The sequence below is a fragment of the Rhinatrema bivittatum genome, chromosome 5 (assembly GCF_901001135.1).
Source record: "Rhinatrema bivittatum chromosome 5, aRhiBiv1.1, whole genome shotgun sequence".
Lineage (NCBI taxonomy): Eukaryota > Metazoa > Chordata > Amphibia > Gymnophiona > Rhinatrematidae > Rhinatrema > Rhinatrema bivittatum.
In genome coordinates, this window is record NC_042619.1 from 256736874 (window position 1) to 256752260 (window position 15387).

The window sequence follows — 15387 nt, forward strand, 5'->3', positions numbered from 1 at the left end:
ATGTGTGTGTGAGGACGTGCCTGTGACAGCCTATGTGTCACACAAGGCTTTCAAGAGAATGTGCACACACACAAGCCCTGATTTTCAAAGACCCGCGCCCATAAAAAGCGGGGTTTGTGCGCGTGGCCGGGCCTTGCGCATGCCACACACATTTTAAAATGGACGCAGCCACGCGCGTAAACCTCGCTATGCGCACAAGTGCCGGGCCTCTCAAAGGGGGCGGGGCAGGGTGGGATGGAGGCCGGCCGGGACAGCGACCATTAGCATGGTTTTATTAGCATGGTTTTAATATTATGAATGATGTTTCTGTTTTTCAGTTCTTGCACTGCATAACACAGTTGGGCTTGTGGTTTCCAGTTCAGTTTTTGTTGGCACATTTCTATTCTGTATTTGGTGAGGGTCTTTCTGTATTTTAAAGATCCAGTTCTTGTGTAACTTTAATTCTTGCTGTGAAAATAATGATACTTACCACTGGCTTTTATGGCATTATGTTTATCTCTTCCTCATTTCTATTTTAAAGAGAAGTTTGTTCTTTATTAATTTCACTTGCATACAGAAAGCAGTTTTGAATGTTCTTGCAGAAAATATTTTTTCATTCACATATTTTATTGCAACTGCTATTAGATTAAGTAATTATTGGGATTAGCTAATGTTCCCTCTAAGGACCGGGTTGCTGCGAGCATAAATTTGATAGGCTTCGTGCATCAAAGAAAGTAGTGCTCACAGGATAATGAAGGAGGGTGTTCTATGTTCTAGGGCTCACAGCAGCAGCAACTTTTCTGGTGCACCACCAACTTCAGCACTCACCCTATACACTTGCTTCTGATGGTTAATTTATTCCAAAATTCCTCTGGTACAGGGTTTTCTATCCACAGATGTGTCCATTCTGAGTTGGGGGACTCATACTGAGGGGCTCCGCATCCAGGGTCTCTGGTCTGCTCAGGAGGAATATCATCAGATAAACTACCTTGAGCTAAGGGCGGTAAAGTATGCTTTGAAGGCTTCCAGAGTTTGGCCAATGAATTGGTCCTTGTCCAAGCAGACATTCAGGTAGCTATGTTCTATGAATCTGCATCACAAAACAAGAAAGAATGGGATCATACTTCCTATGACAGGAAAATATCCAGATGTGGTACTGGGCCTTTTCTCACAGAAAGGTCCTAAGAGCCACCTATCGGGTAGGGTGAGATGACTGTCCATGGGGACAGTCTGAGTCGGAACCTGGTACCCCTCAAATGGTCCCTGGATAAGGGAAGTAGCAAACTAGATATTCTGCGTGGTAGCTCTGTTTGCACCTCCTCTGGAGAGAAAGGTCCCCCAACTTTTGTTACAAGAGAGGAGCACACGGCAAATAACATTGGATACCTTCGCCCTAGATTTGCATCCAGATCTTCAAGTGTATATTTATTTCTCTATAGTCACAAGACCTTATAGAAACTCAGAAGAGACCAAGCAACTATGATCCTCATACCTCCCTACTGGCGGAGACAGATTTGGTTCCCATTCCTTCAGGAAATGTCCATCAGGGATCCCTTCAGGTTAAGGAGTTCCCCAATGCTGATCATTCAGGATCAGGGGCTACTATGCTACCCTAACACTGGGTATATGGCTCTCACACGCTGCAACCCCTAAATCTGTCCAGAGAGGTGTCTTATTCTTCTGGCTGCCAAGATGGATTTCACATTGAACCCTTCATTGATGCACAAGAGAAAAAAAGCGCCATGCATTGATGCCAAATACGTTGCTGGCTCCATTGAAATTAAGGTCAGCGTCAGTTTCATTGACATAGCCCTTGGTGCTGTCGTCACACTGAGTGACACACAAGCCTTCAGCACCATCAACATATCAGACCACAGTTCCTGCAGCTTTGTCAATGCCACCTAGCTTCAGAACCATCAAAACTTTTCACCCTGGTGCAGTCAGAGTACTGGTCCCCAGTCCTATCAATGCAGTTGACACCCTCGAGGTAGAACAATCATTGAGAGTCCCTGGTACTAGAGTCAGCACTAAAACAAGCTAAAAAGAATAGAATCACCTCCAACAATTCTCCAGGTAAGCACCCTAGATTGTTGGACAGTTTGGGGAAAAAGGTCTTCCAGAATTTGATGTTCAATCTGTTCATGCAGCCCACCAATTCTACATGGTACAGAGTATTTGCACAGTTGTATCAACAAGCTGAAACCCCTGATAGTCACTGGATGGATAGCAGGAAAGCTATCAGCAGGCTCTTCTGGATGCAGAAGAGTGTAAACAACATCTTCTTTGTTCAGTGTATGAATCATTCGCTACTGCAGTGAGATCTTCTGCAGCGGCTATCAGAGCTTGCCAGATGGTCTGATTGAGAGCCAGCAGCTTGCATGAAGATGTTCATGACAAGTTGGTGAATATCCCTTGTTTGGGGGATAACCTCTTCAGAGACAAGGACAGGGAAACAGTTGCCCAAATTGAGGAGCAGCATGCTGTCATTCAGTCTCTACTGACGGGAATTGAGCAATTGTCTTCCCGTAGGCATCCTTACTTCACTTTCAAATGCTCCTTCTTCCAGAGATGCCCCTTCCACCAATTTCAGCAGTATCATACATCACCTGCGCTATCACAACAGCAGTTTCTGGCAAGCAGATTTCAGCGCAAGAGATGTCAAGAAAAAATGCCGCAACAGACTGAGCTTAAACCTGGGCCTAGATTTTGATGAGATTCAACCCTCAGGCCTTGACCCCCTCCAGTAATGGGGAGAATTCACCTTTCCTGGAAGAGTGGCAGAAGATTACCAAGGATTGTTGGGTCCTCAAAATTGTGGAATCTGGATACTGTTTGCACTTCTCCTGTTCTCTAATGCTGCACTAATGTTTGGCCTTCAACCTGGATTTGTCTCGCTCGGTCCAGCTTCATTGTGCAGTGGGGGGGTCTCTTCTCAAGACAGCAGGCGTTAGAACCTGTCCTTCTCAAAGAACTTGGCAAGGGGTTCTGCTCCCGCTATTTCTTTTATTTCCTAGAAATCAGGGGAATTTTGACCCATCCTGGATTTATGAAGGCTGAACAAGAACCTGTCACAGCAGAGCTCCCTTTACACCAGGGATGGGCAAACTACAGCCCGTGGGCCAAACCCGGTCCAATGACAGATTTTTTTCCGGCCCTCCTCCTCCTCAGTTTGCCCACAGGCACTTTGCAACAATGGCCTGACATCACAGACCTTTGTTGATGACTTTGACCTGAATGTCGGTGACCGGAGGTAATGTTTCCAGTAGGACAGAAAGAGGAGGGGCATCATCCTCTTTCTGTGCATCTCCTAATTATGCACTCATTGGGCTTTTAAAATTCACCTCTTATTGTGAGCCCTCTGGGGACAGGGAAATATCTCTTTGAAAGGCAGAATATTTATCAAATACGTAAAAAAAATATTTTTTGATTCGTGGGTTCAGAACGTTTGAAATATTTTTCCTATAGAAAAACTTACCTAGTGTCAGGGATGATTGTCTTACAGAGGTAAGATAAGATAGATTCCTGGAATAACCTACTGGCAGAAATAGCCAAACCATGTCAGAATTTAAACATGCTTTGGATAGACACTAACTGAAGTGATAAGAGCAGGTAGAAGAGTAATAGGTAGAAGAAATTATGGAGAGGGTTTGCGTGTTTGCTCAATCACATGGAACTTGAGGGCCAGAGGTGAATAGAAGCCCATAGGAAGAGAACTGTAGATGATTGCATTAGATTTATGAGAAGGCTGCAGCCATGATTACAACCCTAACAGCAGTGGTCCAATGGTATCAGGCTTCTATGATGACTGCGGTAACCAGCACAGAGCAGTCATGGTTATAAACCTAACATTAATGAATAGGCTTGGGATGTGGAAACGGGGGTTTAGAGGTTGGATAAAGGACATGGGGGGAGGGGGGGGGGAGCTGGTGTTAGTTTAAGTATGGGAATTTGTATGCTCATGTACCCAAAGTGGTAGAAAACCAGAGAGGAAGACAACTGAGCAGACTGAATGGTCTGATTGATCTTTATCTGTCATGATTTACTATGTTATCAATGAGAGGGCTGTATTAAGTGGGGTAGTACAACTCTATTTCCTCATGTGTCTTATTACAACTGCATTTACTGGTTTGAAGTAGGATCCTCCAACATATTAGGTATCTTAAGTTATGTATTAGTTGTGTATAAGTTGTGGTTTTAAGTACCGGTATATCTTGATATTCTGTATATTTAATGTACTGTGTTGACAAATTCAGTTTTAAAAAATCATACTGAATAATTTGAATGAACATCAAAACACTGAACAGACGTGTTAAATAGATACCAGCTGGCCCTTCTGCATATTTCTGTCATGTATCAACCAGCCTAGGGCCTGTTTTGAGGTTGTAACATAAAAATATGCCACTGAATGGTGAATCTGCTAATTGTGACAAAAGAATCCAGCGTCTATGCAAAAAAGCTGAACACAAGGATATAAATGCTGACTCCTAAAGAGAACCTTGTATCCAGGCCATCCAGAGGAAATTTTTATCATTCAAAAATGTCAGCTTCCAAAGGACCAAATCACTGCTAGCATTCAAAGGTACATGTGAGAATGCTCATCCCCGCAGTGAGCCTAATTCTGACTGGGAACAAAATGGTTCCTTTGAAGAGAAAAGCAGCAACCATTCTCAGCTGGGCACTGGCGTCTTTAAATTAAACATTTTTGAGGTCCATATTCAGTCAGTCTGGATAGCAAAGTTAGCTGGATAAACTTATCAGCTGATTTTAGAAGTATATTCAGTAGTGCAGCCGCAATATTGAATATAGCGGTTATCTTAAAGTCAGCTGGTTAACTTTAGGACAGTTCTACAGCACGACCAGGCTTAGCCAGATAAGTTAATTTATTGGGCTAACATAACTCCTCCGTGAAACGCACTGGGATCACTCCTTCTTTATCCAGCCAGATAAGTGCCCAAATATTAATTTAGCTGGATAACTAGAAAGTTATCCTGCTAAATGCCTTTGAACATTAGTAGGTTTGCTCTGTGGTGATATATTTTTATGTTACAACCTTGAAACGGGCCCTGGACTGGTTGAAACAAATCAGCAACATACAGAAGGCATGCAGCTAATTACTTAGCAGGTTTATTCAGTGATTTTTCAACTCAAATTATTCACCATGATTTTTTTTTTAAATTTGAATTGTCAAGACATTACATTGAATATACAGAATGTTAAGGTACATTGTAGAACACAGGTTCATGACTCACAGAAGAGCCAGCTGCTATCTACTCAGCACGTTTATTCAATGTTTTGAAGTTCAACTCAGAAAATTACTCCACCTAATTTAATTGTTTAGTGGTATATTTTGGTTAGTGGTAATTAGCATGTAAGTATATATATATTGTGATGCTAGAAATACATTGTGGACATATTGGATTTTTTTTGTATTTTTGCATCTATATTGTTACACTATTGATCGCCTCGCTATATGAGACTTCCGATTGTGGCAGCTTCATTCTCCGCTGAGCATAGGTTGTTTAGTTCGGCAGAAGGGGTGGGATACGGGTACCAAGGGTGAAGGAGGCCCAATCCATCACTAGCACATGGAGTTTTGATTTTTTTTGGGGGGGGGAGGCACGACCCCAATCCCCCCCCCCCACCCCCCACCCCCCACAAACTACACCTATGCCTCAGAGCCCCTAAGATGTTTGAATCAATTGCAGTTCTCCATTTCCTGCTATGTAACACCTGAGGATTTTCCCATGAGCACAATAGTCTATAGTGGGAATTACTTCCTTAGAAAGGTTGCCATTTGACAGAAAGGTTGTGAAATAAGGAAGGTGATGGGGGTTGAGGGTAGAGGAAGAAATCAAAGCCTTTCCATGAAGCTTCTCCTCACTGTCAGTTGCAATGCCGCACCCTTCCTCCAGAAAGTAGACTGCGTCAGGAGGTTAGAAGTTTTCTCCATAAAACTGATTGGCAAATGCAGCTCTGCCCTCCGTTCCCAAGGTGATACAAAGAAACAGGGGTTACCGGGGCTGCAGAAGAAGAGATCTTTGCTTGTTTTACAATTCCCCCGAGGCAGGAGCCAGTGGCATAGCGCAGTTGTACAGATAAGTCCCTCTTCTTCTGTGCATTTAATTTGAGCAATCAGAAAATGTAATGCATCTTTCAGCAGTTCCATTACCTTTGGATTGATGCGGCAGGGAGATATCAAAAGGCAGAGACGAATTATTTGACTAATCAGAAAGGAGTGGGGGCGGGGGGAAGAGCTACAGTGAACTTGGTTAATGAAATGAGTCGCCTAAGAGAGCCCAAAAGAAGAGCAGACGTGAAGGGAATCTCACACACTGTGGAGACAGGCCTGGCTGGTTTGTTTGGTGGAGATGCAGGTTTAGAAGGGTTTCTGGTAGGAAGCTGAAAGACTGGCAGGCTCCACAGTAACATAAGGGAATATTTCTCCTTGGAAAAGGACGCACAGATGCATGGAATGGCCTCCCAGGGAAGGCGGTCAGGGGAAATAACAGCAGTTGAAATTTTAAAAACGGCATGGAGAAGTAGTGAGGTTCAATTAGGGTTTATGATATTGCAACAGGAAAGGAACATGGGGCAGACTGGATGAGCCTTGCAGTCTCTATCGCCTATGATCTTATCAGTTTCTGTGACTCCATGTGGCCTGTGCAAAGCTGATTTCATACCAACCCTAGGGTAAAATACATCTTCCAGATGACTTTATGAATGAGAAGACATTTTTAGCCACTCTTTTCTGGCTCACAGTAAAGTATTTTCCTGTTGAATTTATTTTTTGGCAAAGAGATTTCCCTGTTTCTTAATCCAAATTACCATTTTTGCATGGTTTCCCTCCTATAAAAGGTTTGTTCAGTGCTCATCAGCGAGACTGCTATAAAATAATTCTGCTTTCTCTCGTCAGACCTCTCACCCAGGTACTCAAAATAGAAATGACTTGACACCTTGGGTGAATGGGTGTAGCTGTGTTGTCTGAACCGAATGATTGCTTTGACCACCTTCTTTTATTTCTGTCCAGAATGAAAGAGAAACCACAGCTTTCTTTGCACAAGATGAAAGCACTTTCCCTGCACAGACCGGCCCGAAAGCCTTCAAAATCCCTTACTCCATCCGACAGAGGATATGTGCCACGTTCGACACGCCCAATTCCAAAGGCAAAGATTGGCAGCTGTTAGCACAGAAGCTCAGCATAACCAGGTACCCAGACAGTAAAAGAAAAAAAAGAAAGAAAATACAGAGCAGCCAAGGGTAATAACATGATGTTATGTTTTCTGAGCTGCTACTACTACAAGGGTTTCACGGAGGGGCTGAAGTCTGTGCAATAAGAACTTGTATCCAAGAAGGCCAGAAGTACATGACTCCCTCTGCCACTTCTCATCCACCCAGTAGTGGTCTCCGTAAGTCACTTTTACCACAGATACTAAGTGATAGAAACAGGATGACACCTTCAGTAAAAAAACAAAATTGGATCACGTCCTCTGTATGTTTAATTTTCACTAGTCTGAAAGTACAAAAAAGAAAGAATTTTGAGGCCAGTATTTAGCACTACTTAGCTGGATAAATAGGGACTTATGTGGCTAAGTGGCAGCCACTGAATATCCGGCTGTGTTCAGCGGCCACAAGTAGTTAGTCTGAGATCTTGGGAGCGTGCAATAGGCGGATTGAGGTGGGGCAACTTATCCGGTTATCTTAACCGGAGAAGTACCTACAATTCAGCCTTTTCCAGTTACGTTAACCAAATAAGTTAGACCTGCACAATATCAGGTGTAAAGTTATCCGAATATAACGTATCCAGCTAACTAGAGCTTCTCTGGTTATATTCAGCAGCATAGCCATGCCGCTGAATCTCCCTTCTAAATTATCTGGATAAGTTATATCTGGATAACTTAGATACCCAGATATCTTTTAATGTTGGGCCCACCTATATAAAATGTAAAATTTAATAAGGAGGTAGTTTCACGTGGGCAGAGTAAAGGAAGGTGTGGGAGTGTACGTGCTGGCCACCCAGGGGCTCAGCAACGCTCCTCTGCACTGCCATGCGGGAAACTTGAATTCACTTCCCCGACTTGGGCTTCTGCTACCCTCGGGTCAGCCAAGGATTCTGCCGAGGCGGCACTCGCAGGCCAAGCAGTGCCCTAGGCAGTCCCTGAGGGGGGGCAGGGGAGAGGAATAGGTTAATGATGCAGTCGCCAAGCCAGATTCAGAAAGGTGTACACATACCCAGTCTGAAAAAGAGCTGCATTCTGTGAGTCCCTGCTTCCTGGGGGGTGACGAAAAAGGGTTATAAAATGAAGCCTTCCCCAGCTAATTGTGAATGAAGGCTCAGGATGGTTCTGATTTGAGCTGCAAGCCCAAAGAGCAAGAGGAAGCTGCTGGGCCAAACACCCCACTCCCATACCTCACACACACATAGGAGGACCCATCTGAATGGTCCACATGACCTCGGGCACTTTCTCATGCTTCATGGAATCCTCTTGGTGCATCTGTGATTTTTCTTTGCATTTATTTATTTATTTATTTTTTTTCAAATAAGCTTGTAGTTTAAATTGTCTTTCATGTCTTCCATTTACAGCAATTGTTACACTGAATCACTTGTTGTCATTTCAACAGTCCTGGCTTTGAAAAAATGTCCCTGAGATATTGCTATTGGGAATTTCTGGCAGATTTTTGAAGTGTTTTTCACACCACCTTTTAGATTTGATTATTTCCAGTGATCTGTTTGTCACTGTATGGGCTTTTATGGAAAATTGCTGCTGCATCTGTCTTCCTGAGGGAATTTGGTGGGGGTTGGGGGGGGGGGGAGAAGAGTTGAGGGAGTAGGGGTTCAGTCTCACAGCGCCACGCGTATCTGCATTTCTGGAAAGCGACAGGCACAACGTCCAGCGTGTCTGCATTTGTGATTTGTTTCTTGAGGCCAGTGATTGCAATATCAGGTAGCTGTCCTCTTCTTTTAATTCCTGGCCGACTATCACTGTGTGTGAAAGTATGACGTTGATAGCACTGGTTAGAGACAAGCATGGTAATAACAATTAACTCCCCTTCCCCATTATACACTTTAGTCTGTTACTGCACATAATGCACACACATGACCTGCCTCAGCCCCTCCCTTACTAGTACTGAGACCCTACCACACAACTCTGCCCATGCACCTTACTCCTGCCCTACAGTATTCCCTACTGGTGCAGTACCAAGACCTCGCAACAACAGGACCGGTGCACAGGCATTAGGGGTCCTAGGCAAACCTTTTATACACCTGCCTAGCAGTAGCAGCTCTGACTCTCCTCATCCTCTGCCAAATCCCTTTCCCTCCTGTTCATAGTGCCCGGCATTTATCCCTCTGTCCAGCATCTCTCCTCTCTCCCCGCCCCATTCAGCACAACAGCATCACCCCAGTCTCTTTGCCCCCTTTTTGTAAAGACCAGCATACTTTCTCCCCCACCCCCTACCCTGCCCAGTGTCCTTTCTCTCTTCTCTCTATCTCCCCATGTCCAGCACCCTCTCTCCAGAACTCCCCCACCCATCTACTTTCCTCTGTCTCCACCCTCTCCCGCCCACTTACACCTCATCTGTTCCCCTTTCTGCTGTGGTGCTATGCCTTAAAAGTGAGTAGGCGGCACCTGGCGGTTTCTGAGTTTTTGCTGCTCCCCCCCCCCCAAAATAAAAAGTTGTGGTGCCAGCAGAGCAGACAGGTGTTTCCATTGCTTTTGGTCCTTGCATACATCTCCTTTGGTTTTGAGAGGTCTAATTTTAAGCAGAATTCAGAGTCGACTCATTCTTTGCTTTGGATGAGTGCCCGTACCTGACCAGTAAATTCTGTCCCTGTGCATTCTTGCACACAGCACTTCACAGTTTCCAGGCTGCACCAGTACTGTATTTGCATCACAGCTGAGGGTGTCTTCATGGGGAACCTCAGTAGCAAATGAAATGTTTCCCCTTCTCCTAAATAGTACAGTCTTATCACGTCCAGATGGCGGGGTATAAAACCAAATTCAGAAGCAGTATGTGAGCTAACCAGTTTACAGCGAGTCAGAATCTTATTTTAGGGGCTCTCACCATCCTTTAGTTGAGTTACTGTGTATTGTTTAGCTCTAGGCATGTGTTCATATCAAAAGCCGGGCATTTCAGTAGTTTTCACTTTCCCAGTGTGGGATGGAAAATGTCACTGAGATTGCCCCTACCAAAGTGAATCTGGAGATGTCTCTTATTTAAACAGAATGCTAGTGTCTGGGGAAATGTACCTCAGAAGTGGGCTCCCTCTCCCCTCCACCTCCCCCCCTTGAGATAACCGCGTCTGTAGTGTCCACTTGCTAAGAAGAAAGCAGCCTTCTGGCGGGTCCTGGCATGCAAAGTAGCCAATGAAAAAGGCCCCTTTGCTTGCTTGAATTCTTACATCTTTTTCTGCTGCATACTTTCAACTCTGATATAATTTGGATTTGGAAGGGAAGTTATTTCAGGGATTTTTTTTTTGGTGGGGCATTGGGGGGGGGGGGGGGGGTGGGGAGAGATGAGTGTTGGCTCTGCAGTTTGCCCTTCCAGCTCAATTAGAATCAGCCTGTATTATGGTTATGGCACCTTTCCAGTGTAAATAAGGATAAAATAAAATATATCCACCTGGCTGGAGACTGGAAAGCTGTGCCCTGATTGTTTAAAAAAAAAAAAAAAAAAAAAGATCTGTTTCAGTGCTGGGAGTTTGGAGCCCAATTAACTTCTGACAATTAAGAAAAAAGAGAGAAAGGTGAAAGAGCAGCATGTGTTGCTGGCTGAATTGTAATGAAAATGTAGCTGTGTGTGTGTTCGTGCAGGCAGAGTGCTGCAGAATCCTGGGGAAGGCTGCGGCCCTTCTTACACTAATCCATATCACATGCTGGAGTGGTGCAGGCTGGGTCGCCGACGTCATCGTAGATATCAGCAGGTCCCGCTTCATGAAAGTCACATGACTGTTTTTAAAGTTAAATAAAGCACAAACTAAATATTTTAAAATGATAAAGCCATGGTGATTTGGGTGAGGGGAGGTCAGAGAAGATCCCTGTAAATTTTCATAGCCCCGGGGTGAATTTTGAAAAAAAAAATCGCTTTTATAAACATTAAATATCTTGTTTAAAATTAAAACTTTCTTTACTTTGCCGGTTGTGATCAAGTAAGAGGGGGTTAATAACCTTGCCATCTCTGGACTTTGACTCCAAGCTTTATTTTTATAAGAGTTATTTATCCCGTTTTGGGGGAGAGTTTCTTCAGGACTCAGAATAGCTTATGGTCCTCTAAAAAATAAATAAATAAATCAACTCTATCAGTGCACAGCTGAGGAAGAATTTAAAGGGTATTTTCAATTTTTATTTTAAGCGTAGGGTTTATTGTTCTCACTATATGGATTAAAGTGTATTAGGAATGTTTTCAAGGAGATTTTTGGATTTGGCAAGGTGGGGTTTCTCAGTGTGTATTTTTTTTCTGTGATGATCTGAGGTGAGTTTGAGGATTTTTGAGATCTTTGTGAATGGGATTTGGTTTAATTATTTTAAAATTATTTATGATCATATTAAAATTTGTGTGAAGCTGTTAAAAATGTTTTTCTTCGAGAAGCAGGCTTATTTAGTCATGCTATCCTGGGTGACGTCATCTAGTCGTCACGGGACGGAGCTGTCTCTCTCTAAGCTTGCGGAGCTTTCAATAGTACGGCTGCGTGACTCTTCCTGCACTGCTCTATGGTTTCTTCAGTTTCTTTTTTCCCTCTCTCCTCAGGGCAGCGAGGTCTATAGGTTCTCTATTTTTTTCTTCAAAAAACTTTTTTTTTCCAAAAAATTCTTGAACTAAAAGCACTTTAAAGTGCTACAATGCCCAAAGCACCTGGTTTCAAAACCTGCTAGTGTGGTAAAATCATGTCGGTGACCGATGGGCACAATTATTGTTAACTGTGCTTCAGTCCCGAACATGATCAGTCGGCCTGCAGGGACTGAGGATGCATGTTCCCCTACGCTCAGCACCAAAGGGCTGCCAACATTTTCAGGCTCTGGCAAGAATCTTCGGGCAGCTACACTCCAGCTGCATTGGCTGAAGTACAGTCTGTCCACTTGTCCCCAGGGCCGAAGTTCCAACAGAAGCCAAGCCTGGTAAGGCAATCGGCATCCATGGATTTGATGGAAATCAAAAGTAGCCAGGTGGGGAAAGCTCCCAGCGTGCTACCACCATCCAAAAAAACAAAGAAGGCCCTGACACAAGTACCAGAGAGGCCCAAGGAGCGAGAAATGCATGGAAAAACGTCAGAGCACTCAAGGCAAGAAAAGGCATTGGACTGGGTCAACGCAAGTTAAGGCATCAAACCAGTCACAGATCAAGGCATCGGACACGTCAACAAATGGAAAACATCGGACCTCTCAACTCAAGGGAAAGCATCAGAGGAACTGACGCAGAGTAGAGCATCTGACCGGTTGATGCAGACCAAAGCATTGGAGAAATTGATGGATCTCAAAGCATCGCATACTACAACGCAAGACATCAAGGAAACCGATGCACCTTGATGCAGACGACACACATGGACACTCTGGGCAATATCCACACAGCACTTTGATGCATCATTCGGCCATAAAACCCCTCGACGCTTCATCGAGGCATAACAAACAGCTATTAAATACATCAGAAGAATTCCTTAATCTTTTGGACCTGGAGGAAGGACAGGAATCTCCAGTTCTAAGATCATCATCTGTCTCCCCTCTGTCATCCTACTCTGGATAAAAAGTCCATTCCAGCCTCTCCTCCAGGGGTCATAGACGCCACTATTCTCCTATCCTTCAGGAACCTGTACTGAAGAGAACCAGACTTTCACTGAAAGAATCTCCAGCGCTCAGATCCAGGGTTCCAGACGCAGACATCTTAATGGCGGCAGTAGCCTCACCAGGGGGCAGGGGTGAAAAATCTTGCTCATAAGAACATAAGAAATTGCCATGCTGAGTCAGACCAAGGGTCCATCAAGCCCAGCATCCTGTTTCCAACAGAGGCCAAACCAGGCCACAAAACCTGGCAATTACCCAAACACTAAGAAGATCCCATGCTACTGATGCAATTAATAGCAGTGGCTATTCCCTAAGTAAACTTGATTGATAGCCATTAATGGACTTCTCCTCCAAGAACTTATCCAAACCTTTTTTGAACCCAGCTACATTAACTGCACTAATCACATCCTCTGGCAACAAATTCCAGAGCTTTATTGTGCGTTGAGTGAAAAATAATTTTCTCCGATTAGTCTTAAATGTGCTACTTGCTAACTTCATGGAATGCCCCCTAGTCCTTCTATTATTCGAAAGTGTAAATAACCGATTCACATCTACTCGTTCAAGACCTCTCATGATTTTAAAGACCTCTATTATATCCCCCCCTCAGCCGTCTCTTCTCCAAACTAACAGCCCTAACCTCTTCAGCCTTTCCTCATAGGGGAGCTGTACCATCCCCTTTATCATTTTGGTTGCCCTTCTCTGTACCTTCTCCATTGCAACTATATCTTTTTTGAGACGCAGCGACCAGAATTGTACACAGTATTCAAGGTGCGGTCTCACCATGGAGTGATATAGAGGCATTATGACATTTTCCATTTTATTAACCATTCCCTTCCTAATAATTCCGGTCCTCCTCTACTGCAAAGGGTGCTGGGCCTCTTGAAGCTGGGGCTGTGGAAGTCAGTCCCTGGATCGCTTATGGTGACCTCTGGACTCCTCTCCCGGGGGATGCTGGGAGCAGTATGCAGATGAGCCTTCTGGTTGGGAGCAGTATGCAGATGAGCCTTCTGGTCCTCTATTCCTCATCTCACAGCCTATCTGGAAAGGAGGTATCACAAAAGGGTGGAACATCTCCAAGGGCTCCAGCTACGTCAGCTTCCCAGGCAATGTCTCAGATCACCTCCATTCTAAAGTCTTTTTTCGCGAGCCTCCCTAAGATCATCATCCCTGACTGCCTCATTCTTCAGTTCCATCTAAGAGGAATCCTTCTCTGCTTTTGGAATATCTTTCATCCCCTAGAGAGGAGGAGATCAGTCCGGATCCTCACATGAGACCACAGTTATTTCTACAGCTAGGTGACCAGCCTCATGAGTTACCACCAGACTTGACAGGGAGCTCCATGGGCATCCCCTCAGTCCTGCCAGAGGAATCCCCAGAACCTTCTTCACCACCTAAGGAACTCACTCCAAATTCATGGAGAAAGTTGGCACATGCTTAAAAATGGAGATCCACAAGATTCCCTATCCTAGAGCGGATATGATGGGTATTTTAAAGATCTTTCAGGTGCCATCGGAACCAACGGCTCTTCCGTTAAATAAGCTGTTGCATTCTGTTATGGATAGAATGTGAGAGTCCTCTCATACCATGGTCATGGCATCAAGTAAATTGGATCTCAAATTCAGGATGCAGACGTCATCACTATGGCACAGTTCAGATCCCACATGACTCCATTGTCATTGAATCGGCCAAGAAGAAGGCAAAACATTTGAGATTACACACTAATGCACCCCCTGGCAAAGACAACAAGGTGTTCGATAATTTTGGATGAAAAGTGTTTCAAGGATCCATGTTAAAAGCGCGTATACAAGACCAATTTTATATTATGCAGTATCTTTATGAATGTATCCAAAATTTGAAACCCTTTGTCAAAAGGCAAGGGGGATCAAGGAACATCTCAGCTTTAAGACTTGGAAGAAGGTTTAAGACACCTCCTCAGAACTGTCTATGAGGCTTTTGACACTTCAGCTCGGACCTGGGCAGCTTCCATCGCTGCGAAACGCATAGCTTGGTTGCGCACTAGCACAGTTTGTGAAGATGTCCATGAAAAGCTGGCAGACCTGCCTTGTAAGGGAGACAACCTTTTTGGTGAGAAACTGAAGAGAAAATTACTAACTTCACCTGGAGATCATCTTTCCACAACCAGAAAGTATTTTTCACAATATAAAAGATCCTACTACCAACGAAAGCCCTATAGGCTAGGGATGTGCAATCGTTTTTCCCGAATTAGGCAATTTCTTGCCTAATTCGGAATGGTTCAGGAGAACCGAAAAATGAAATTTCAGAAAAAATTCATTTTCGGGTTAGTGCGCGCTAACTCTGCCACATTAGTGTGCACTATCGGGAGTTAGCGTGCACTAACCAGAAAGTCGGGGCCCTTGGAAAAAAAACCCCCGAACCATTGGAAAAATGAAATTCCTGCGGGGGTGGGGGGGGGCCCAAAACAAAGCCCGATACGAAATTCTAACCTGAAGCACATCTCTACTATAGGCAGTACCAACCTTAAAGAGAGCCACCATTTCAGTAGCCAAAGCCTCAAAGCCAGCAGCCACAACAAAGGAGCCAGCAAAGAGGTCAAAGACCCCCAAAACAGGACAACAACTACAACCACAAAAGCCTCATCAGATTTTTCGAGACA

The 15387-nt window shown here is 44.2% G+C and overlaps 1 protein-coding gene across 1 annotated transcript in view; it reads left to right on the plus strand.

Moving 5' to 3' along the window:
* Nucleotides 1-15387, plus strand: part of UNC5D (unc-5 netrin receptor D) — a 549276-nt gene that overhangs the window by 510649 nt on the left and 23240 nt on the right. Inside the window, 1 exon segment of the mRNA XM_029603886.1 lies at nt 7007-7185. Coding sequence (XP_029459746.1) covers nt 7007-7185 — 179 coding nt within the window.